Source organism: Oryzias latipes, chromosome 19 (genome assembly GCF_053564925.1).
Source record: "Oryzias latipes strain Hd-rR chromosome 19, Olatipes_Hd-rR_3.1".
Taxonomy (NCBI): Eukaryota; Metazoa; Chordata; class Actinopteri; order Beloniformes; family Adrianichthyidae; genus Oryzias; species Oryzias latipes.
The window spans coordinates 23,430,615-23,455,375 of record NC_136255.1 but is presented as its reverse complement, the minus strand read 5'-3'; the positions used below and the strand labels follow the sequence as shown (position 1 = coordinate 23,455,375).

The following is a 24,761-nucleotide window of genomic DNA, read 5'->3' as shown; positions in this document are numbered from 1 at the left end:
ACAGCTTATGGATTTCTGAACATTGAGCTGCCCTAAAGAAAGAAAACCTAAAAATCTGTCAAAACACTGAATTGAATGTTGTCTGTCGCATCTGTCGGAAAAAATGCTGCAAAATAGGTATGAATTGTATATATTAAAAAGCTCAGTGTGCTTTTATTTTTTTAATTTAATTTCCTGTATTCGACTATTCAGAATCCGACCCTGCAGGTATTTCACTGATAGAAAAGGGTCATGAACTGATTGATCTCTGCAGCAGCGGAAAGTTTAACCCGACAGGCCTATAACCATGTGAGCCTCGTGAGGAAGGAGGATGCGTCGAAACAAACACAAACTAATTCCTGTGTTGCTTTTGTACAAATGGTGTAATTAAACCCCTTCTAAACAAAAATGTTTGGAGTTTTTTTTTCCTATTTTATTTTTCTCAAAAGCAAAAATTTAAACAGTTAAAGAAAGTTACATTTAAAAATGTTCACTCCATTTAAGACTTTACATTCATTTTAAATACACGCTTTATTACAAAAAAAAGATTTTTCTCTGCATAGACAGAAACAAACATTTAGATTTAATGTTTACAGTAATACTGGATGCCGAGGCAAACCCTAAAAAAGAGATCTTTATCAGCTTCAAAATTTTTGACTTTGTCTTTGTATTTGTATAAAGAAACATTCATTACATTTTAACAACATCCAAGTTAAAATTGTGTCTATAACATAGAATAAATTTGGTTAGAAAACTTGGAAAAATTCACTTCAAAAGTGAATAAATATGCATTTAAGGTGATATTCATTTTGTTAATGTTATTAATAACATAGAAAAATGAAAACACTTTTGTTCATCTTCAAGACATTTAATACACAATTGTGCAGAAATTTGAAATATTTGCAATAAATTGATAAGGTTTAATGAGGTCATTTAAATGAACATATTTCATGGCTTAAGATGCCTTAAAAAATATTAACATTTTAATCAACAATAATTTAATGAAGAGCATTGTGATAAAAACGGTTTTGTCTTGGTTAGTAAATATTAGTTGGAGGTGTTGTACATAAAAACATTTCCATAGACATTGAGGTTGCATTTGTGTTCACCGCAGTAATTCAGGGCTTACTTCACCCCTTCAGTCTTTACTGACAAATAGTCCGTTTTACTTCAGTTCCAAAGTAGACGAGGACTTTCTATACTTCTTTGCCTTTTTGTATTTGTGCACAAACACGATGGTGGTCACCGCGAAGATCAGGGCAACGGCCAGAAGGACCCAACTGCCCGTTGAAGCAGATGACTCGTAGAGGTACAGGCCAAGGAATTCCACTTTATTGGCCACTTCAAATTTTTCTAGAATTAGGAGACACGAGGGACAGTCAAGAAGTTTGCAAAAAAGACACAAAATAATTTCATTCTTTAAGCTGCTGAATCTCCACAAGGGGGAGCTGTTTAGTAATTTCTTTGTAAATGCTATTTATTTTCATTCAATTTGTTTTATCTGCATCTCCTGTTGACTTTCAGTAGAGCACAGCTGGATCAAACTAAAACAAAAAATCCAAAACTTAAGATTACCTTTTCAAATTTTTAAATTATATAAATGTTTCTTTCCCAGAAAACAGCATACAGTGTTCATAGTTTTAATTTCTTATTTTTATCTTAAAACCTGTGTAAAAATAATGAAAAGCTAATCAAAAATAAACTTAAGTCAGAATAAGTGATGATAAAAGTGGAATTTAGCTTTAGAGTCCCACTCTGATCATCTTTTTTTCTATTTTGAAACTGTTTCCAATGGTTTTTCAAATGCAATTACGCCATTTTAGTCCAAAAACTGTTATTTCTTAGTACACAGTTTTTGCAGAGCAGCAGAAGCTCTTTAGAAATTTGCCTCTCCCCTCCCTTTTTATTTTACTTCATAGCATTACTTTATCATAAAAAAAGATAAATAGAAATACAAAAAAAAAATAAAACAAATGATTAATCAATTGTTGAAAATGGTGAAATTGATTGACTATTAATGATATTACTTCACTTGCTCCAAAAAATGTATAAGCTGATTCATGATTTTTCCTATTGTAACATAATTTTGCACTTATTATTAACTTTTGATACTTGATCTAATTTTGCTATGGAAATTCCTGAAACAGTGTTATGTCTACTTTACTGATATAGTTTTATTTCTTAATCATATCAATGATTTTTATAAGTAAGATAATCTGCATTTATTTTGGATACTTCATTGCCATGTTGAATTCTAAAAGTTATTTTTTACAAAATAATTTAAGTAATTCATCTTTGTCAAGTGCTTTATTGATACTTCATGATTCTTTTTTTTTTTTTTTTTTTTTTTTTTTACTTGTCCTGTCCAACAGCTAGGCAAACAGATGAGAGCTGAGGGCCTCTTGTGTTGGACATATTTTATTCTAACAAGATACTTCATGATTCTTAATTCGGATAATGATAAATTATGTAATAAAATGGATATGGTATAACGGGGTGGGATTATATAAATTCGCTTCCTTCCACTCCCTTTCAAGCAATATTTATTAATATGTCTAATTATCCCAAGTTTGATTAGTTATTGTATGAATGTATAACTGATGTTTGTATTGTTTTTGTGTATTATTCCTGTTTGATTGCTTGAAATAAAACATTTCAAATCAAAATAATTTCCAATATTTAATCGAAGCTAATCACTCCTTCTTCCTCTTTTGGCTTCTCCCATCAGGGGTCGCCACAGCGAACAAGTCGCATGGTAAACTTGGCAATGTTTTACACCGGATGCCCTTCCTGACGCAACCTTCTCAAACTGGGCTTGGAACCGGCAGAGGAAGAGAAGGGAACAGGGAGCAGCCCGGAGTCGAACCCTGGTTTCACGGACGAAGGCACCGCAAACCAGCACGAGCTAAACTGGCTCCCTAATTGAAGCTAATCACTAAACAACAAAATATTTTAAAACGTTTTAAGCAATTTTTTCCACTCAACTGAAACACTTATTTTTATAGCCAACATTTCTGGCACAGAAAAACAAAAAATAACAGTAAGAGGTGAACATTTTATATTTCAAATTTAAACTTTTACTTATCTAGACCATAATCATAAAATTATTTCATATTTGTATTTTGCCCAATAAATTTTATAAGACAAGAACTTGTCTGATTTTTTTTCAACGCTACATTAAAAAAATAAAACACAAAAATCACATCTTTAAGTCATACCATCAAGCACAGCCGCTTTGTTGTCCAAAGGCAAACAATAGCTCATTGTAATCCCTGGACTCTGCCATTATCTTCTGGAGGTCTGAGAAACACCAAATATTTTAGATCACAATTTATGGCTGATTCACCCTGTAAACACAGGGGAGTTTCTCCTTAAGGGCTATTAGTGAAAGGACTTTAGAATTATGGAGATTCGTTTTTTTCTCCCGTCTTCCATTTATCAAAAGACACACACTTAAAAGTATGAAATATTGAGATTTCTTATCACATTCATCTACTTTGTCTTTAGTTTGTTTGTGAATTTACAAAACAAAGGTAAATGACTGATGTATTTTATCTGACCTTACCAGGGTCTAGTGGATGGCATCTCCCATCTTCTCGGCAAACCTCAGCCACACTGTATTTAGTCTCCATGTTGGACAGAAGAGTGTTGTACTGCAAAAGGCAACCATAGAACTTTAGTTTTCCCACAAAAGAAAAGGTAATTATTATGAGTTTTGATATTCAAAATTGTTGGATATTATTCAATTTAAAGGCAGAAAGAGAATGCAGATTTCATTAAACCACTGTCAGTCAGCATGTGACATGCATTAACATCCCACTCTGATCATCTTTTAATATTCAAAGCATATTCAGTGGTTTTCTATTATGACTATGCCGTTTTGAAGGAACTTTTCAAAAACCTGTCGTTTTCTAGAACAGTTTCTGCAGAGTGCCGGTTGTTCATGAGAAATCTGCATCCGAGTCGTGGGCAGAACCGTTGGGGCAGAGAAAGCCTGCCCTCATTCCTCTGTTCACATTCTCTCCCACTTGCTTACAGCCCCTCACACCCCCAACATAACATTAGCGGTGCAATAAAAATGGATGCATCAGAATGGAGCGGAGCAGGGAGCTTGTGGCCCACCGACTGTAGCAGTAACACAATTTCCATTGAAGTGGGTCTTTAACTTGTTTATGGTCCAGTTTACTAAGTAAAATGAAATATGATATATTTAAGCACATCCAGAAGCACACGTATCAAGGATCCATTTATGGTTAGAAAATTGGGAGAATGCCATCAGAATGAACCTTGTCCGAGATCTGAAACTCTTGCTAAATGAAAAACAAAACTTCTGTGTTAAATGAGAGAAAAACAACAACAACCAATCTGTGCAAATACAAATGGAGTTGGAAAGTAATCAGCAATCAGCAAGTAATCAGCATCTCACACCAGTTAAACAGTTGACCATGAGGCCAATGTTTAAGCAGAGTTTCCTTTCAAGATCGTCCGAGGGGGCTCAATGGCCTTCTTAGGGCAGTCAAGAAAAACACGTTCTTCAAGAAGTCCTGGGTCTTTCCCTTAGCCTTTTTCTGTATCAGAACAAATCAGCCTTTCTTGAAAATGTTTTACTACAGAAAATATCATAACCAGATGGTAAAATCTTTGATGACAAGTTGCTCAACTTCTCACTGTGAACCCAGCTCAGCCCCTTGCTTTTGCTGTCTCTCTCTGAGCACATTAAAAATTCTTAACTTTAATTGAGGTAAAATGCTGTTCAGCGTTTCATCTCATAAGGCCAAAAGGACCATATGATCTACAACAGGCATATTCTATACTGTCAAAACTGGAAATTCTCCATCCTGTTCTTCTCTCAGATATTATGTTAGAAAGATTTGCTCTAATATAGTTCAAAACCGACAAGAAATGAGACTCTACACTGTCATACAAACTCTCAGTTTTGCTTGGACAGGCATGGAACAGCCTCTAGCAAATGTCCTAATACCCTGTGCATCTGTCATAAAGCTTGTTTTGAGTCAACTTAAGACATAAAGACTGGTTGGGAAATTTAAACACACCCTCTGACATGCTGGTGAGGGTTAAAAGGTCAAATGTTGCACCATTCATTCTGAGGCACTTGTAAAACATCTTTAGCATCAAAGGATGACCTTACCTTAGAAAATAAATAGTGGGATCCCCTTAGGAACCGACCACCACTACATCAACAGTGTCCTGGATAATAATAATAATTTTGATTAAATAAATTCTAATGTTGTGTTTCCCAAACTAGTGCAAGATACAAGAAGAAGTTAAAATTTCTGAATAATTCTGATGGTCTCACCATCGCCTGTTTATTGGCATCGGTGATGTCTGTGTAGAATTTCCAGCTGGCTTCAGTGTATGCGTTCCACACCTCCTCAGCTGTGGTATTATATTCATCTAGAAGTCTTTTAGCATCAAGCTCATCTGTATTCTTTTCTGGGTAAAGAAGGAGGTTAGAAAAACTTTAACAAACAGCATCACAAATAAACTTTAAGCACCTAAGCAGCAATGCTTTACCAATATCTTCAGGGTATCCTTCAGGGACAGGTGGGACCCAGCCAAAGTCAGGCCATCCCAGGGTCTCATTTACGTTTTGTTCTTCCAGCCACTTAATAACAGGTTCAAAGTATTTCAACAATGAGTTGGCATTCATCTCCCTGGTGCCTATGGCCTCCTGAAGGACTTCAGGCCACGGTTTGGAGGAACCAGCTTGAAGGACTTTCCTGAGAATGAAGAGAAAAAGACTGTTAGTTTTTAATGAACACAAATTATACATTTATGTTTAGTACTAAGACCTGAAAAAGTGGTACCTCAGAATCTCTCCCGCTTCTGCAGAGCGGTAGATGTCACATGTATGCAAAGGACCTGTGTGTTTGGCTGCCTCGCACAGTTTCTCATGGAATTGGAACTGAAGGATGAAGCTGACAAAATACCTGCAGGGAAAAGAGTTTTCTCATTACCAGCACATTTATGAGAGTGGTGGAGGCCTGTTTTATTTGCTGCTTTCATTTTCCAGCCCCCAAACAAAAGCTTGAGTCTGTTTTGGCTTTCCCTTCATGCTTCCTGCCATTATTGTGAGAATGCATAGTTTGATAAACCACAAAACACAATAGAAAAGCAATGTTACACTTTACATTTATCTATTACTGTTGTCTAAATTGGATCAGCAAAATAATATTTTGCATGTGTATGTACGGTGCCATTGAACTCAATGCCTTTTTCATTGGACTTTTGTGAAAAAGTCAAGAAAAAAGCAACACATTCATTCATTTTCTATTCCGTTTTGTACCTTTCTGGGTCACGGGGCTGCCGGGGCCTATCCCGGCCACTTGTCGCCACTCTGTCGCAGGGCAGAATGTCCACAATCACACACCCATTCATTCATCTATTTATTCACCTAACACATACTCATGACATTTACAACTTGGGTTCAAGTCCTGTGGGTGAAACCAGGATTTTACCTGATGTATGGGGTGTTTCCGGGAATGTGGTACTTTGCCCCAGGATCAAAATGCTCCTCTGATCGTTTGGTCGGCGGACAAATTCCCCTATTATTTTGTTCTGTAAAGAGACAGAACTAGGACTTTCAAACATTTTTAATGGGCATGGGGGCCAGCACAGAATATAAAACCAACTAATTCTAATGTCCTTTGGCAATAGATCGTACCTGAGGTACCACCACCAGTCTTAAAGTCAGGAGTTACTATAGCAACCCTGTTTTGTATGCAAATGCATGTACATCCCTAACCTACAGTGAACAAAGGTAAATTCTTCTACCTGAAGTCTTTGCGGTTGTAGAAGTCCCAGGCCGATGCGTGACACACAACGTCTCGATCATCAGGTTTGACAATCATAGATCCTTCCCAGAATTCTTTTGGCATCTCCATCAACCCCAGGGAGGTGAAGAACTCCTCTGACACTCGAAACATGTGTGTAGCATTGTAGCCCTGTGAAAGAGTTAGAACAAAACCTGATTAAGGAATAAATATCTGGAAAATAAAATAGTTTTTCATTGTCCGGCAGTCCAGTCAGACTAGAGAACCTCCATTTTTGAACTTACTTGTCTGACCATTTCATCAGTCACATCCAGGTTGGGTTTGTTGGGAAATGGGATCATCAGGTCGTAAATGTTGTTCCATGTTTGAGCCCACATGTTTCCTAAGAAGTAAGAGAAGACAATTTGTGCTTAAAGATGCTTTCCAAAAGATGTCTTTATTGGCTAGTCTTTATGGCCAACCTAACATTGTAGTTGATGCATCTTACCCAACAGGTGTGCAGGGATTGGTCCTTTCAGGTTGATGTACTTGGAACCATATTGGTTGTAGAGCTTGCGGCGCACAAAGGCGTGCAGGTGCAGATAGAGTGGCTCGATGGTTTTGTAAAGGTTGTCAATGTCTTGCTCAAAGGTTTCACTCTCATACCAGGATCGCCAGTTAGCTCCAGTGTCTGAAAATCCTAAAAGACAGGATTAAGTGCTCTCTGGTCAGGTATGTAATCTTCATCTGTAATTTTTTTGTTCAATTGATCATTTATTGAGGATTACAAGAGAAAAAGGTAAATACTTACCATCAGCTTGAGAAGCTTTGTTGCTAAGCTCCACAAACTCTGGATAGAGCTTTTTGAGAGGAACACCTGACGCATTGTGCCAACCGTCCCAAGCAAACAGCAGCTTCTTGTAGCTTCTAGAGGTGGCCATGATGTCAGTGAGCTCTTCAAAACAAAACATATGCAAAAACCACTCAGTTAGAGAGAGAGAGCCAATACGACGACATACAGTCAGGACCATAAATATTTGGACAGAGACATATTCTTTCTAATTCTAATTTTGTTTCTGTACTTTACCAAAGTGAATATTAAATAGAACAACTTAGGTGCCATTGTAGTGCATACTTTTAGCTTTTATTCCAGGGGTTTAACAAAAAGATTGCATTAATAATGTAAAAAACTGAAGCATGTTTTAACACAATCCCTTCATTTCATGGGCTCGTAAGTAATTGGACAATTGACTTACATGCTATTGCATGGGCAGGTCTGGGCAATTCCCTTGTTATGTCATTATGAGTGAAGCAGATAAAAGGACTGGAGTGGATTATAGGACTTGTGCTGTCATGGTGGCCTGTCTGACTCCTCCCCCTCCAGCAGCTGCTGCTCATCTCCCTCAGCTGTGACTACTCACCTCATCAAGCCTCTGCTCTTCTTAAGGAGACCCAGCTCCAGCAATCATCGCCAGTCCGTTAACCCTGACGGTGCCCTTGTCTCCTGAAGCTCTACGTCTGGCCCCTTAGTCTCTGCACTAAGTTAACCTTGTCTTGTCCTCTGCACTCAGGTTACCTTATCACGCCACGAGAGTCACCTGAGTTCACCATCCGGAGCAGCTACAGCCTCAGCCTTCCACCGCTGACGTTTCCTGCCACTGAGAGCCACAGCCTCTGAGTTCACCATCTGGAGCAGCTACAGCCTCAGCCTTCCTCCGCTGACGTTTCCTGCCACTGAGAGCCACAGCCGCTGTCCTCATCTAGACCACGGCCACGCCACCGAGCGTCCACGCTTATCAAGATCACCACGCCACACCAGGGTTCAAGATCCTGCCCACGAACATTGTCTCGCTCCCGCTCTAGAAATTCTGGATCTACACTCGAGAGCCACAGCCACGATTACCCACTACACCATCAACAACCGCAAGAAACATTAAGAAAATAAAAACTTCTTCACTCACCTGCCTCTGCCTTCTGGGTTTTCAGCATCTGGGTCTTCCTCCGCGTTCTAGTCATGACAGAACGGACTGGCCAGAACCCCGACCCAGCTGACCCGGAAGGACTCCGTGTGGCAGTCCAACAGCAGGGCATCATGCTCGGACGTCAAGCTGACGCTTTGGGACAGATGGCCTCCGCCCAGCAGGAGTTATTTCGACGTCTGGACAGCATGACACAGACTTTGTTGGAATTAACCCGGCAACGACCCGGTTCCACGGCTCCTGCCTCACCTCCGCTCTCCGACAACCAGACCGCTTCCGCTTCCTCCTCCGCCCCGGAGAATTACCGACTACACCCCGAACCGTTCCATGGTGACGTTGAGGCTTGCGGAGGGTTTTTGCTACAATGTCAGCTCCTTTTCCAACAGGCCCCCCGGTTCTATCAATCTGATCATAGCAAGATCACTCTCATTGTCAATTCCCTCAGGAGTAAAGCGCTACAATGGGCTGAGGCTTTTCTGGCGGCTAATCCCATATCTCATCTCCCGTTTAATCGCTTAATCGACGAATTTCGGTTAGTTTTTGATCAACCTAGGAAACAGGAAGAAGCCACCAGACGTTTGCTGAGCCTCAAGCAACGCAATCGATCTGTCAGCGACCACGTGATAGACTTTAGGATCTTAGCAGTGGAGGCCGGATGGACTGACCCAGCTCTAAAAGGGGTCTTTTATCAGTCCTTAAATGAAAATATCAAGGATCACTTATGTTCACAGCCTGAGGCTTCCTCCTTCGAAGAATTAGTGTCCGCCGCGTTACGTTCTGACACCCGCCTCAGAGAACGTAATCGTGAATGTTATCCTGTAACCCGAAAGACACCATCTACTAATCCGGTTGCTTTTCCTGCCTATCCTGTTGAATCTTCCCCTTTCAGATCGCGAGAGCCACCAGTGGAACCTATGCAGGTTGGTCATGCCAAGCTGTCTGAAGAAGAGCGGCAGAAACGTAGAGAGGAGGGACTATGCTTCTACTGCGGTAAACCCGGTCATCAGGTTTCCCAATGTTCACTACGTTTAAACTCCAGAACCCCCCGCTAGACGACAGGCCGCGGGTGGGTAAGTCTGTCGCACACACATCTAAGAAGTTTTGCTACATTCCTGTCAAGCTATGTTTTAAGACCGGCATTTCCGAGATTCTAGCTTTAATAGATTCTGGGGCCGAGCAGAGCCTTATTGACAAATCTTGTAAAATCACTCTCGTTACCTACCGAACCGTTAGAAACCCTATTAAGACTGCCGGGCTAGGGGATCAACACCTCTCAGTCATCACTCATCGCACCGGTCCCATTCTACTGATCTCGTCCGGTAATCACCATGAGTCCATTAAGTTTTTCATTACTCACTCTCCTCGCAATCCGGTCGTTCTAGGCTGCTCCTGGTTGAAAATTCACAACCCCCTGTTGGACTGGGTTCACCAGCGTATTAACTCTTGGAGTAAGCACTGTCTAGCTAATTGTCTTCAGTCTGCTATTCCCGCGGTTCCTTCCACAACCTTCACTCTCACAGAACCCATAGATCTCTCCACTATTCCTTCATGTTATCATGATCTCAAAGCTGTTTTTAGCAAATGTAAAGCTAATGCTTTACCGTACCACCGGCCCTATGATTGCGCTATCGAGCTCCTTCAGGGGTCCACTTTGCCTAAAGGTCATCTTTATAACTTATCAGGTCCCGAAAAGTCCGCCATGGAAACTTATATCCATGAGGCCCTCTCTTCCGGTCACATCCGTCCTTCCTCTTCACCTGTGGGTGCGGGGTTTTTCTTTGTAGAGAAAAAGGATAAAACCCTGCGACCTTGTATTGATTACCGTGAACTAAACGCCATCACCATCAAAGATAAATACGCTCTCCCTCTCATCAGCTCGGTTTTTGATTCCGTCCAGGGCGCTCAGATCTTTTCCAAACTCGATCTACGCAATGCTTACCATCTAGTTCGCATTAAAGAAGGGGATGAATGGAAGACCGCATTTAATACCCCGCTGGGCCACTATGAGTACCTGGTCATGCCTTTTGGCTTAACCAACGCACCAGCCGTCTTTCAGAGGCTGGTGAACGACGTCCTTAGAGATTTCATTAATCGTTTCGTTTTTGTATATCTCGATGATATTCTGATTTTTTTTCTAGTGATCCCGTCCAACACGAGAACCACGTACGTCAAGTCCTAGCCCGCCTGCTCGAGAACCAATTATTTGTGAAGGCCGAAAAGTGCCGATTTCACGCTTCCTCCGTCCAGTTTCTCGGGTACATCCTCGAGGCGGGGAGCATTCGTCCCGACCCGGCTAAAATCGAAGCCGTTACCCAGTGGAACCCACCGGCCTCCCGCAAAAAGTTACAGCAGTTCCTTGGCTTCGCAAATTTTTATAGGTTTATTAGGAACTACAGTAGCATCGCCGCTCCTTTAACTCAGCTGACCTCCACCACCAAACCTTTCCGGTGGAACCCTGACGCCCAGGCCGCCTTTGACACCCTCAAGTCCTTGTTTAGTTCTGCGCCCATCCTCACTCAACCCGACACTACCCGGCAGTTCATTGTGGAGGTCGACGCCTCGGATACCGGGGTCGGCGCTGTCCTCTCTCAAAAGGAAGTTTCCTCTGGAAAACTCAAACCCTGTGCATTTTATTCACGGAAACTGTCACCTGCGGAAAGAAACTACGATGTGGGTAATCGTGAGCTGCTGGCCATCAAGCTTGCGCTGGAGGAGTGGCGGCATTGGCTAGAAGGAGCTGATCTACCGTTCATAGTCTGGACGGATCATAAAAACCTGGCCTACTTGCGCTCTGCCAAACGCCTTAACTCACGTCAAGCTCGGTGGTGTTTATTTTTTGATAGATTCAAGTTTACCATTACTTACAGACCTGGCAGTCGGAACACCAAACCTGATGCCCTCTCACGCCAATTCAGTCCTGACGACTCCTCGGCTCCTACCACCATCCTTCCATCCACCTGTATCGTTGGAAACCTTACCTGGGATGTCGAAAACCGGGTTATCAATGCCCAAGGTGAGGAACCTAAACCCGACTCCTGTCCTGATGGTGTCCTCTTCGTTCCCTCCTCACTTAGGTCTGACGTTCTCGCCTGGGGACACTGCTCACGGGTCGCTTGTCACGGCTGAGTTTTCCGGACTCTTAACCTCCTACGTAAAAGATTCTTCTGGCCTAGAATGGACAAGGATGTTCGTGAGTACGTCGCCGCCTGTACTACTTGCGCTCGGTCCAAGGCCTCCAGCTCCCCTCCCGCTGGCCTCCTACATCCTTTGCCCACGCCTCATAGACCCTGGTCACATATTGCAGTGGATTTTGTGACTGGATTACCCGCGTCCAAGGGTAACACTGTTATTTTTACGGTCATTGATCGTTTTTCCAAATCGGCCCAATTTATTCCATTACCTCAGTTACCTTCTGCCACTGAAACTGCCGATCTTCTGGTTCACCATGTTTTCCGTCATCATGGCATCCCCACAGATATCGTTTCTGACAGGGGCCCTCAATTTGTTTCCCACGTCTGGAAGGCCTTTTGCTCTGCTCTGGGGGCCACGGCCAGTTTATCCTCCGGTTACCATCCCCAGACCAATGGCCAAGCTGAGCGGGCGAATCAAGAGCTAGAGGCTGCTCTTCGTTGCCTGGCAGCCCAGAACCCATCCGATTGGGCTGACTTCTTGGTCTGGATAGAATATGCCCACAATTCCCACGTGTCCTCTGCTACTGGGATCTCCCCCTTTGAAGCTTCGTTGGGTTTTTCTCCTCCTCTGTTCCCCGCTCAGGAGCTAGACCTCGCCGTTCCGTCTGTTCAGCACCATCTCCAGCGCTGCCAGCGTGTCTGGAACCAGACTAGAGAGGCCCTACTTCGCACTAAGGAGGACAACTGCAGAATCGCCAACCGTCACAGGGTGGCGGGTCCCTCGTACCAGGTCGGTCAAAAGGTGTGGCTCTCGTCTAAAAACATCCCGTTGCAGGTCTCATCTCGTAAACTGGCACCTAGATTCATCGGCCCCTACGTCATTGACCGCATTCTCAACCCCTCCTGTGTCTGCCTACGTCTGCCTGCCGCACTCAAGGTGCACCCCACATTCCACATCTCTCACATTAAACCTGTTCTGGACAGCCCTTTGTGCCCGCCTTCCGCTTCCCCACCACCCGCCCGTATCATTGATGGGGCTCCGGCGTTCACTGCTTCTCGTATCCTGGATATCCGTCGCCGTGGCCGTGGTCACCAGTACCTGGTGGATTGGGAAGGGTACGGTCCTGAGGAACGTTCATGGGTCTCCCGTTCCCCCATCCTCGACCCTTCCCTCATCCGCGACTTCTTCCGTGATCATCCGGATCGCCGCCCTGGACCGCCTGGAGGCGGTCGTTGAGGGGGGGGTACTGTCATGGTGGCCTGTCTGACTCCTCCCCCTCCAGCAGCTGCTGCTCATCTCCCTCAGCTGTGACTACTCACCTTATCAAGCCTCTGCTCTTCTTAAGGAGACCCAGCTCCAGCAATCATCGCCAGTCCGTTAACCCTGACGGTGCCCTTGTCTCCTGAAGCTCTATGTCTGGCCCCTTAGTCTCTGCACTAAGTTAACCTTGTCTTGTCCTCTGCACTCAGGTTACCTTATCACGCCACGAGAGTCACCTGAGTTCACCATCCGGAGCAGCTACAGCCTCAGCCTTCCACCGCTGACGTTTCCTGCCACTGAGAGCCACAGCCTCTGAGTTCACCATCTGGAGCAGCTACAGCCTCAGCCTTCCTCCGCTGACGTTTCCTGCCACTGAGAGCCACAGCCGCTGTCCTCATCTAGACCACGGCCACGCCACCGAGCGTCCACGCTTATCAAGATCACCACGCCACACCAGGGTTCAAGATCCTGCCCACGAACATTGTCTCGCTCCCGCTCTAGAAATTCTGGATCTACACTCGAGAGCCACAGCCACGATTACCCACTACACCATCAACAACCGCAAGAAACATTAAGAAAATAAAAACTTCTTCACTCACCTGCCTCTGCCTTCTGGGTTTTCAGCATCTGGGTCTTCCTCCGCGTTCTAGTCATGACATGTGCTTGCATTTTGAAGATTTTGCTGTGAACAGACAACATGAGGTCAAAGGAGCTCTTCATGCAGGGGAAAGGAGCCATCATTGGAAAACAGAAAAAAAACATGCGAGAAATTGCTACAGTATTAGGAGTGGCACAATCAACATTGTGGTACATCCCGAGAAAGAAAGAAAGCACTGGTAAACTCAGCAACGCAAAAACACCCGGACGTCCACGGAAGAAAACAGTGGTGAATGATCGCAGAATCATTTCCATGGTGAAGAGGAACCCGTTCATAACAACCAACCAAGTGAACAACACTCTACAGGAGGTAGGCGTATCAATATCCAAGTCTACCATCAGAAGAGGACTGCATGAAAGTAGATACAGAGGGTACACTGCAAGATGCAAGCCACTCATAAGCCTCAAGAATAGGATGGCTAGATTGGACTTTGCTAAAAAGCATCTAAAAAAGCCATCACAGTTCTGGAAAAACATTCTTTGGACAGATGAAACAAAAATCAACCTCTACCAGAATGATGGCAAGAGAAAAGTCAGGAGAAGACATGGAGAAGCTCATGATCCAAAGCACACTACAGCGTCAGTAAAACACTGTGGAGGCAGTGTGATGGTCTGGGGGTGCATGGCTGCTAGTGGCACCAGGACACTAGTGTTTATTGATGATGTGACACAGGACAGAAGCAGCCCAATGAATTCTGAGCTGTTCAGAGACATCCTGTCTGCGCAGATCCAGGGGAATACAGCCAAACTGATTGTACGGCATTTCATAATATAGTTGGACAACGACCCAAAACATACAGCCAAAGAAACTCGGGAGTTTATTAAAGCAAATAGGTGGAATATTCTTTAATGGCCAAGTCAGTCACCTGATCTTAACCCAATTGAGCATGCATTTCACTTGTTGAAACTTTAAAATTCACTGTGGTCATGTAAAGAAAATGAAAAAAATGTGTCACTGTCCAAATATTTATGGTCCTGACTGTAAATCCACTAATGCTGATAAGCCAAAAAAGATTCTAAGGAAAATGAGTTGAACTTGTTCTTTCTGCCGTGAAAGCTCTCATGATATCAAATGTTAAAACACCATCAAAATCCCAACAAGGGAAACCAGTAGGAATAACAGGGTGAGGGTTAAGTGGAGGTAAAAAAAAATGTTACTGGAAGCCCGTTTCCTACGTTAAATGATTCCTCGATGGAAAAAGTAATTATACACAAACGGTAACGAGCTACTTTCTTTCCAAGCCATTCTTTTTAGCTGACATGATTGTTTTTGTTCCATCACTCTGTTGGTTTCCCACAGTTACTTTGGGCAGTCCTCTCTAACAAAACACAAAGGCCATCGTTAACAATAAATGCCTGCCATGTTAAAAGCTGCTGTTTCTTAAGAGGTCCATTCAACACATGTTCACAACACTTCCCCTGGATGCCTCAATAAAGCCCATCCTGTTACTTCCAATAACTGGTAACATCTCAACATTGGTTGTTCTCCCAATACTTTCCCTGCACATAAACACTTCCTACTCTTCAATACGGCCATGCACCAGATCATTAGCATTTGTAGAGTTCCTGCATCTTACCCTTTGACAAACATTTATTCTTGGCATGTTTACTCACCAGGCTCCAGACTCCAGCTTACATTTGGCTGTGGGTAAACCTTAGCTGTGGAATAAATACTGTCCATAGTGCTGAGAATGGTGTTATACTTTAAAAACAGAGGGGAAAAAAGATTAGTTTGGTGTTTACATACAACTAAACACTGACAGAAACATTGCAACATGAACACAGAAAACAGACAGGAGAGGAATCGAACCTTCTCTCGTTCTCCCTGGGGAAGGTTGGCAGCACCCAATGACTTGATCTTTTCCATCAGCTTTTTGTCTTTACGGTCAGGGAGCGTGTTGAGAACCTCGTCAGTGAAGACAGTCTTGGCCTTCAACCCCCAGGCTTCAATGAAAGCTTGCTCTTCAAGAGAAGCTGCCACCTAAAAGTCACAAAAAAGTAGAAACTAATGGAAAAAAAAAACAAGGTTCCACATCCTAATACAGTCTTTGGAAACATTTTAACTTTTACAGAGTGAAAGGATCCTGTACTTTTTCCTCACAACCTATGACAACTTCTGCTTTGTTAAAGCCTTTTATATGCACACATCCATATTATTATGAACTGACCTACGTCGCTATATGAGCCCTTTTTTTTTGTACTTGCTCTTGATCAAACTGAATGGAACAGCAACTTCCACGAAAACGAGCGGGTTCTCACATTGTGACATCACAAAGTGAGGAACAGCCCCTTCCAGGAAGAGTCTGCGCCGCCTGTCCCGCCCCCAACGCTTTCATTTTATAGCCACAATATACACATCCATCCCCATCAAGAATAGCATGATATAGGCCCTTTTAAAGGCAAACTGTATAGGATATTCCACAGAGAACACATTTCAGATGTTGTTCTGTTGCACTGATGTCACCATGGGTTCTTGAATCGAAATCCTCGTTCTTTTATCCGTTATGAACTATATGTTGTATTTACAGCATCCATCTTTGATGTAGAGTGTTTGGAAGAATCATCATGATTCCCTCGTGCTGACCTTACCACCCCACTGAATCTGAGGAGATTTTCTTTATTGCAGTCTGAAAGGTTAAGAACACAGACATTCTCAGGAAGTAATGACAGTGTATGAGAGAAAAAAACCGCAGGCTCTTTTTTTTTTCAGGTGTGGGACCTTGTGTTGTACATGTGCTAAGCATTAATTTGTTCTTATTCTACTGCATTTTTTTCTGCTCGTTAAACAAAAATCCAGCAGCATCAGTTTAAGACAGCCGTGTTAGTGCAGTTCCATGGCATTCAATGAGCTAGCAAACCTAAAGATGATGTGCTTGAACATTGATGGGGACTCAAAGCAGTTCCTCATAACTCACAGGCCATAGTTTGCTCAACACACATCCTGAAAAACCCAAGACAACAGAAGCTTCTCCACACAAATGTTTATGTTGAAGGTTCTGATCTGCTTCAGTCACATCCTTCACTTCACTGCAAGGGAAGACAAAGATGACTTTTTCCAACCTTTTTTCACCATTTATCCACTTTGATAATCATTCAATGCCACAGAAACAAGGTAATGATGATAATCTTGCCATAAAAAAGTTGCTATAGGACAAATGCTGTGATTTACCCATTAGTGTCCTTTTACTCATTTACCCAAGATGCTTGTGTAAAGGTCAGGCACTAAAGTAAAACCGCTCAGAGGTTAATGTCTGATGGAAAATTTTAAACATGAAAAAGTAATCTGCAGTCTAACTTCTGGATGCAGTAGGATTCTAAAGACACACATTCATATTTCACTTAGTGTGGTTGTATAATTATTAAATGATCACAGAAATGTCTTTAAAATCCTTAACATTTTGAAGTTTTAGTGCAGGTGGATAAAAATTGATAGATCTGCTTTGACAAGAGTTTTTTTTTTCAACTAAGGCTCTGGTAAATCAAATAAACTCCTTAGCAAGTATCATCAAATCCATCAAAGGATCATTTAAACTGTGTTTGCTTTAGACTTCAAACCTTATTGATTTGTATAGCACCTTTCATTTTGGTTAAAAACACAAAGCGCTAAACATAAAAACAGATAAAAAAGTCGTAAAATGTGAAAATAATTGAAAACGGACAACACAGGATAATCACACACAGATGGGACCCCTCCTTCAGCAGATTCCACCCTCCACCCACCCAGTTCCCCCAGTAGAACCCTGAACAAAAACAAAGAACTGCAGCATAAAGAAAAGTCTGGCTTGGTACTGCTGTGAGGAACTGATATAATAGGGATCCATTTAATCCAAGGCCCAGCCGGATCACAGGGGTCATTACCACAACGCCCGCCCAACACAGAGCAGCCCAGAGCCCACTCCATGGCTATTACACCACAGAGTGGGACCCCAAGCAGCCCAATGAAAATGAGCACCACAGCAACAGCACCCCCTGCAGGCAGAGTCGGTGGTGCCCCAGAACAATGGATCCCCAAGAGGAAACACTGGATTATGAAATATCAAAATAAAAATTATAATAACAATGACAAAAATAATATAAGATATATTAATATTAGTGATAAAAATAAATAATATAACAAAAATAAAAAATTACAATAAAAAAATAACATAAAATACATAAAAAGATTAAAATGTAACCTTACATATCATAAATATAATAACAATGAAAAGGGTAGTATATTAAAAACATAAAAATCATGATAACAAAAATAAAAATTTAAATAATAATAATAATAAAAAAATTAAGGAGAGAAAATAGATAAATCAATAAATAGATAATGAGTAAAACAATTAGGCATTTACCAAAGTCATGTAAAAGCCAGATTAAAAAGGCACGTCTTGAGACTCTTCCTAAAAACCTCTACAGACTCTGCGGCCCTAAGGTTCTCTGGTAGGCTGTTCTGCAGGCGATGTACCACCTGTTCTGCAGGTGGAACAAGGCGTCACCGTGTGTCTTGGTACTCACCTTTGGAGAGGCCCGTGCCAGAGGATCTCAGGGTCCGCTAGGGGTCATACTTTAAAATAACATTATTTAAATAAGAAGGCACAAGAGCATTACAAAATTTATAAACCATTTCAAGCTTAGTGAAGCGCAGTGTAGAGTGAAGAGAGAGGTGGCAAAGGCCAAACAGAAAGCTTACGATGAGCTATAGGACAGGTTAGACACAAAGGAAGGAGAGAAGGATTTGTACAGCCTGGCCAGACAGAGAGACAGGATGGAAGGACATGTAACAGATAAGGGTGATTAAGGACAGAGATGGAAAGGTTCTAACAACCCAGGAGAGTGTACAGAAAAGATGGAAGGAGTATTTTGAGGAGCTGATGAACGAGGAAAATGACAGGGAAAGAAGGGAGGAAGATGTGGATGTTGTGGAGCAGGAAGTAGCAGAGATTGGAAAAGATGAGGTTAGGAAGGCTCTGAAAAGGACGAAGAGCGGAAAGGCCGTTGGTCCTGATGACGTACCTGTGGAGGTATGGAAGTGCTTAGGAGAGAAGAAGGTAGAAGCGTTAGGCTACAGGGGGCTGAGGTGAAGAAGGTGCAGGAGTTTAAAGTACTTGGGATCAACAGTTCAGGATAATGGGGAGTGTGGAAAAAGAGGTGAAGAGGCGAGTGCAGGCAGGTTGGAGCGGGTGGAGGAAAGTGTCAGGAGTGTTGTGTGACAGAAGAGTGTCAGCAAGACTCAAAGGAAAGGTATACAAGACAGTGGTGAGACCAGCTCTGCTCTATGGGTTAGAGACGGTAGCAGTGAGACAGAGACAAGAGGCTGATATGGAGGTAGCAGAGATGAAGATGTTGAGGTTCTCCTTAGGAGTGACCAGGTTAGACAGGATAAGGAACGAGTACATCAGAGGGACGGCTCATGTTGCCTGTGTTAGCGACAAAGTCAGAGAAGCCAGACTGAGATGGTCTGGACATGTTCAGAGGAGGGATAGTGGATATATTGGTAGAAGGATGTTGGAGATGGAACTGCCTGGCAGGAGGGCAAGAGGACGGCCAAAAATGAGATATATGGAGGTCTTAACAGAGGACATGAAGTTGGCTAATGTTAGAGTAGAAGATGTTCATGACAGAGTGAGGTGGAAAAGGATGATTCGCTGTGGCGACCCCTGATGGGAAAAGCCGAAAGAGAAAGAAGATTTAAAGCTTAGTGACTGAGATTGTTGGGAGGAGGTTGCTTTCAGGTCAACATCTGCCTGACACATTTTTCAGCCGGATTTTACGTAGTACGGTCCATAGGTACACCTAATCAGTGTTCTTAAATGTGTTACAGCTGTCTAAGCACACACACGCACATTCAGGGAGAGACGTTCTCCCTCCAGCTGGACTTTTCTTTTTTTAAATTCAAGTTCAGGCTGTGTTGTGTTGCACACATGCTGTGCATCTCATGTTTGCACTTTTCACCTGTCAGTTATCTTCTGTGCCACTCTCTCTGATCTACAGTTTTTATGTAAATGTATCAGACCTGTAGTGATGTGAGGCAGCAAAACCCTGAATTCACTGTCCCGCCTCACAGTTTAGTTATTTTTGACTTTCAGTAAATGAATCCACAAATCTGCATCATGTTGTGTTAAACTGTGCTCATTTTAATACAAACTGAAATGTATCTTTAAAAAAATAATAAAACATTAACCCTACAGGGATCCAGATCAGATTTTGATTTCACAATGGGAGTTAACTTGCTTATGGTTTAAGCTGAGCGTGAAATTCTGGGTGAAGATGAAGAATTATTTTGATCCAAGACAAAGCGGGGCTTAGCTCCACAGAAACATTTAGAAGCGTGCCTTGTTGGCACCATGGCTGAGCTGGAAATATAGACCACGGGCTACGTAGACCTCCCCCCCTTCACCCATTGGGGATTTTTGCTGACATACATATCTGAACTATGGTCCAAGAGCTACCAAAAGCTGATTGTCTGCAAGCGAATCATTGGTGGGTGCGTCTCTGGTGAGCTTTCGAAGATCTGTACCCCCTAAAAAATTACAAATATCAAATTATCCCTTTATAAGCAACAAAAACATTTTTGATGAATGTGAGTTCCAGATATGAGTGTTACCTTGCAGACAGGAAGGTAATGAAGGTAATTGCATACAAAGAGCTTCATATTTTTTAGATTTGTTGAAAAAAAGGTGAAAAAACCTAAAAAATTAAACCTCGTTTTGAATTTCAAGGTCAGGTTTTTCACCACCTGTGACATTGTTGTCTACAACAATGCTGATATATGCCCAAACTTGATACCAAATTGATTCCTATTTATTCTTCCATACCATGCAATGCAATATCAGTGTAGAGAATTATTGGTATTCCTCCCAGAAATTTATATCTTACCCCTACCCCATCTATGCTTAGTGGCTCATAATTTTGGTATACATGGTTTTCATGTATTAGACTTAGAATAACCATTGTTTTTCTATAACCAAGACATATAACTATAAATCCTGTTGATATAAGCTTTGTAAGACTTTACATATAAGAAATGACACATGACCTAACACATAAATATTCATGAGTTTAATGCTAAAACATGGCAACTAGTAAGACATTGTAATACAAAATGTGTAGTACAATTGTCTGTAGGCAATGAGTGTTCGTCAAGCACTAGTACTAGGTGTAGTTTTCAGCAAATACAATATCATCAAGGTTATCAAGTTCAGGAAAATCATTGTCATCTTGGGTGCTTGGGTCTTCGGCACATTTACAAGTTCTTGCGGTAGTAGGTCTCCTCCTGTCCATGTGATGCTTAGCTGTCCATCATCTATTTCCCAGCCATGGCCATATGGCGATGGAATGTCAGGTCTGGTCTTTGTCAGCATTGTACCACAATAACGCTAGATAATTTTCCCTCTAAATGTGCTTTCTCAAATCATCTTTGCATGGGGGAGGAGGCTCATATCAGCTCCACTGCATGCAGATAGCAGGGTTCCTGACTTAGGACTGTATCTTTGTAGAAACTTGTCGTGCCGTAGGGTGTTGATATCAAAACTTGGTGAACCTCCATATAGTAAGCATGTGAACTCCTCAAGCTGCTGAAATGTGTCATTTGCCAATGTACTGTTTCTTCCTAGTGCCAAGAATGTTTGTACATACTCAGGATGTGCTCGTAGGGTTTTCAGTACAGATTTTTTGCCCTTTCTCACAAACGCGCTTGTGGTGTCACAGCCACTGTAAGCATGGATGGCTGGTAATGCAGAGCAGAAGTCCTTTCCACTGTCATTGATCACCTGATTGATGTTGATCAGACCTCTCTTGTTCCCAGTGCCAGTGTCAAACAGCACACTGGGTTCCATTTCTTGCATAAAGTGCAGCAGCAGAACAAAGACATCTGTGTCCAGTGATCTAATGATGATGGCATTTGTTGAGCATCCTTGAGCGGAGTGCAAGCAATGAAGAATAATGCTAGTGTCTGCTTCTTCCTGGGTTGATGCGAGCTCTTCAGTTACACCTGAAATTGTTTCTAGGCCATCATACGATGTCAGGCAGTAACACATATCTTCACAAACAAAGTATACCTTTCTACCTTGAAGCTTTGTTTCATATTGGCATTTCTTCCATTCAACCAGTAAGAAGGAAATGAAGCAAGACAAAAACGTTTTCTTGTCCGTTGGAACATTGGTTAATGAACCTTGAATGAGGTGAGGTTTTGAAGATCCTCTGTACATTCTAATAATGTCTTTACAACCTACTAAGAAGACATGTTGACACAGTTTATAGTAATTTGGAAATTAAGTTTATTACTAAATCACAGCATTTTCTGTTAGTGGTGGCTGATAATAAACAAACTTACTTATTGTTAGTAATGGAAATCACAAAGAAATCATCATGCATATTTAAATACTTCTACTTCTACGGACCTATTTTATGTGTTTTATGCTTTATATTGTCATGTGCTTTTATTAATATTTGTTTTGTTCAGCACTTTGGTGAACCTTGTTCTGTTTAAAGTGCTTTATAAATAAAGTTGAGTTGACATAATACATCCAATGCTTGTATAGCTCTGCACACCACGGATCACCTCCTGAAAGGTAACTTATTACTCAAAGTGGTTAATGATGAAATTGTCATGAACAACACATGGGTGTTAAATAAGCTGATTAAGTATAGTCGCAGTACAGTGATTTTATCTTATAATTATACATTTAGTAGTACAAACAAATAGAACACATGAAGTTTTCTAGCACTGACACCTGTTTTGTAAATACACCATTGAATCAACCTTCGTCTTATCTAAAGCATTATACTTTATTTTAGACATGCAAAATTTTTAACAAAGAAAGACATTTACCTTTAACCATAATTACTGTTCCTGCCAAAACATATAAACTGTAGACAACATCTGTTGAAACCTTATCATTGTTTCATTCACACTGATTCACTTTCACTTTCAGCATATCAAGGTCTTATAAACAATAACAATTTGTATACTAAGCAGATTATGATCACTGTATATTCCCATTCTGAGCACTCTAATTACTGGAAACCAATATAAAGCTCAATATTCTAAATGGTCAGGTACATGGAGACTATTATAGATTCTATTAATGAATACCAAGCTGAAATGTTATATTTGACCTTTTAGCATATTTAGGGGGAAGGGGTAACATAATGACATGTAGAAGGTTTATTATTCATTTTGTGCACCCATACTGTTGTGTATATCATGGCAGAATGAATAGAAATCAAAATGGTATCAAACTGAGGCACATTTTGCTACCATCATGGGTGAAAAAATGCAATTACAAATTCAAAACAATGGTTATCGTAAAGGGTTTTTTTAGCATTTTATTGTCATATATAATATATACCAAGCTTTTTTCATGCAACAGTCCTCAATCACGTATTTTGATTTAGGCAAGGAGCTAATAATGCTACTTAAATTCATTAAAAAGGTTCTTTAGTGTATATGGGCATATATCATGCCACAGCCACACCCACCAGCGATTTACTTACAATAAGATTTGAATGGCTCAAGGTGTATAGATTTCAGAAATATATGTCTGCAAAAGTCCCCAGATGGATGAATAATTTCGGTATCTGGCCAACGGCCTAATAATACCTCACAGAATCTCAGCCAGGTTGGCACATCCAAGTCAGACTCACTCACCTGAAGCTTGGAGTTGTGGTCTGTTAAGTTGGTGTTGTAAGTCCAGCTGGCAGACACACTGAAGTAAAACACCTCTTCGGCGGTGCTGTTGTAATCACTCAGAAACCTCTGGGCGTCAGAGATGGTGTTTACATATTCTCCTGGAAGCCAGTCGGTTGGAAGAGCTTCAGAGAGCCCCAAAACTGGCAGCAGCACTGACCATAGCAACCTGACCGGGCCGGCAGCCATGCTGGGATCCACCTCAGGGCAGAAAAGAAGTGGACGGGAGAACTGAAGTGAACAGATGTGTGTGTGTAGGCAAAATGCTGAGTCATGGTGAGCTTGTTTTTAAGTGCCAGTTGAACCCAGCCCACACTTTTCTGCAGCCCTCCCTCTCAGCACATCCCCGCTAAACATATTTCTCCAGCAGAGGTTGAGCAGACTGGAGAAAGAACAGCGCCAAGTGAGGATGATAAGCGCAACAGCGGCGCGTTATACGGACTAATCTCGCCTTTACGCGCAGCTGTGCGCCGAGCCCGAGGCGCAGCGCGACTTCAGCGCGCAACGTTTCACAGAGTTGCGTGCGCATCCTTGAGGAGCTCGCAGCTTTCGGTCTGTTGTACAATAAGGCCGGTGGAACCAAAAACCACCATGTGCTGCAAGTACAGGCTGCTGCGTCAGACGGAGGCAGCTGTGAGCGGAATAGGTGACTCCAAGCTTCGCCTTCTCCACCCAATGGGGCAATAATTAAGGCTAGAGGCTGCCTGATCATATTTGATGTTAGGGTTTCTACTAAGTTCCTTGATATATTGACTTAAAGTCTTTATTTTTATCCAATCTCTTTTTTTCCTCTTTTAGTATGGAGAAGTCGTTTACTTAATTTAATATTTCAAGACAAAAGTTGCATTTTCAAAGTACTAAATTAAAGTCCCACTCCAATAATTTGATCCATTGTAAAAGCATTCCCAGTCAACCAGTCAGCCCCCTTACCGTCCCCATTGGGAGCTCTCTGGTTACACCTAGCTTACAGCCCCTCACAGCCCCAACCTAACATTAACGGTGCAACAAAAATGGTGAACAATATTGGAGTTATCCAGCTCTACAGTATAGAGCCAGATGCCAGCTCTGAAGAAGAAAATGAAGACGTGGATCTATTAGTCTAGGACAGGGCAGGCAGCTTGTGGGCCCGCTCATCATATTTTTTTATGTCTCAAAAATATATTTTTTTTCAAACTGCATTTTTTCTTCTGTCCCTGATTCACAATGATTTGAATGCAAAATACTTTATTTTCTTTATATATGCCCCTTTTCATCAGAAAAATGCCACAAGAAGACGTTAGCCCCCCCCCACACACACACACACAC

At 41.9% G+C, this 24,761-nt stretch overlaps 1 protein-coding gene across 1 annotated transcript in view; it reads right to left on the bottom strand.

Moving 5' to 3' along the window:
• LOC101173018 (angiotensin-converting enzyme) overlaps nucleotides 1–23,776 on the bottom strand; it is a 32,140-nt gene extending 8,364 nt beyond the window's left edge. The window contains exons 1-14 of the mRNA XM_023949585.2: nucleotides 23,418–23,776; nucleotides 15,591–15,761; nucleotides 15,395–15,482; nucleotides 7,564–7,707; nucleotides 7,261–7,452; nucleotides 7,058–7,155; nucleotides 6,775–6,944; nucleotides 6,665–6,711; nucleotides 6,459–6,558; nucleotides 5,808–5,930; nucleotides 5,515–5,720; nucleotides 5,297–5,433; nucleotides 3,545–3,632; nucleotides 3,206–3,279 (exon numbers count right to left, since the gene is read on the bottom strand). Of these exons, the coding sequence (XP_023805353.2) occupies nucleotides 3,206–3,279; nucleotides 3,545–3,632; nucleotides 5,297–5,433; nucleotides 5,515–5,720; nucleotides 5,808–5,930; nucleotides 6,459–6,558; nucleotides 6,665–6,711; nucleotides 6,775–6,944; nucleotides 7,058–7,155; nucleotides 7,261–7,452; nucleotides 7,564–7,707; nucleotides 15,395–15,482; nucleotides 15,591–15,761; nucleotides 23,418–23,645 (1,866 nt within the window). The 5' untranslated portion in view covers nucleotides 23,646–23,776. The remainder of the gene's footprint in view (nucleotides 1–3,205; nucleotides 3,280–3,544; nucleotides 3,633–5,296; nucleotides 5,434–5,514; nucleotides 5,721–5,807; nucleotides 5,931–6,458; nucleotides 6,559–6,664; nucleotides 6,712–6,774; nucleotides 6,945–7,057; nucleotides 7,156–7,260; nucleotides 7,453–7,563; nucleotides 7,708–15,394; nucleotides 15,483–15,590; nucleotides 15,762–23,417) is intronic.
• Nucleotides 23,777–24,761: the final 985 nt, after the last annotated feature.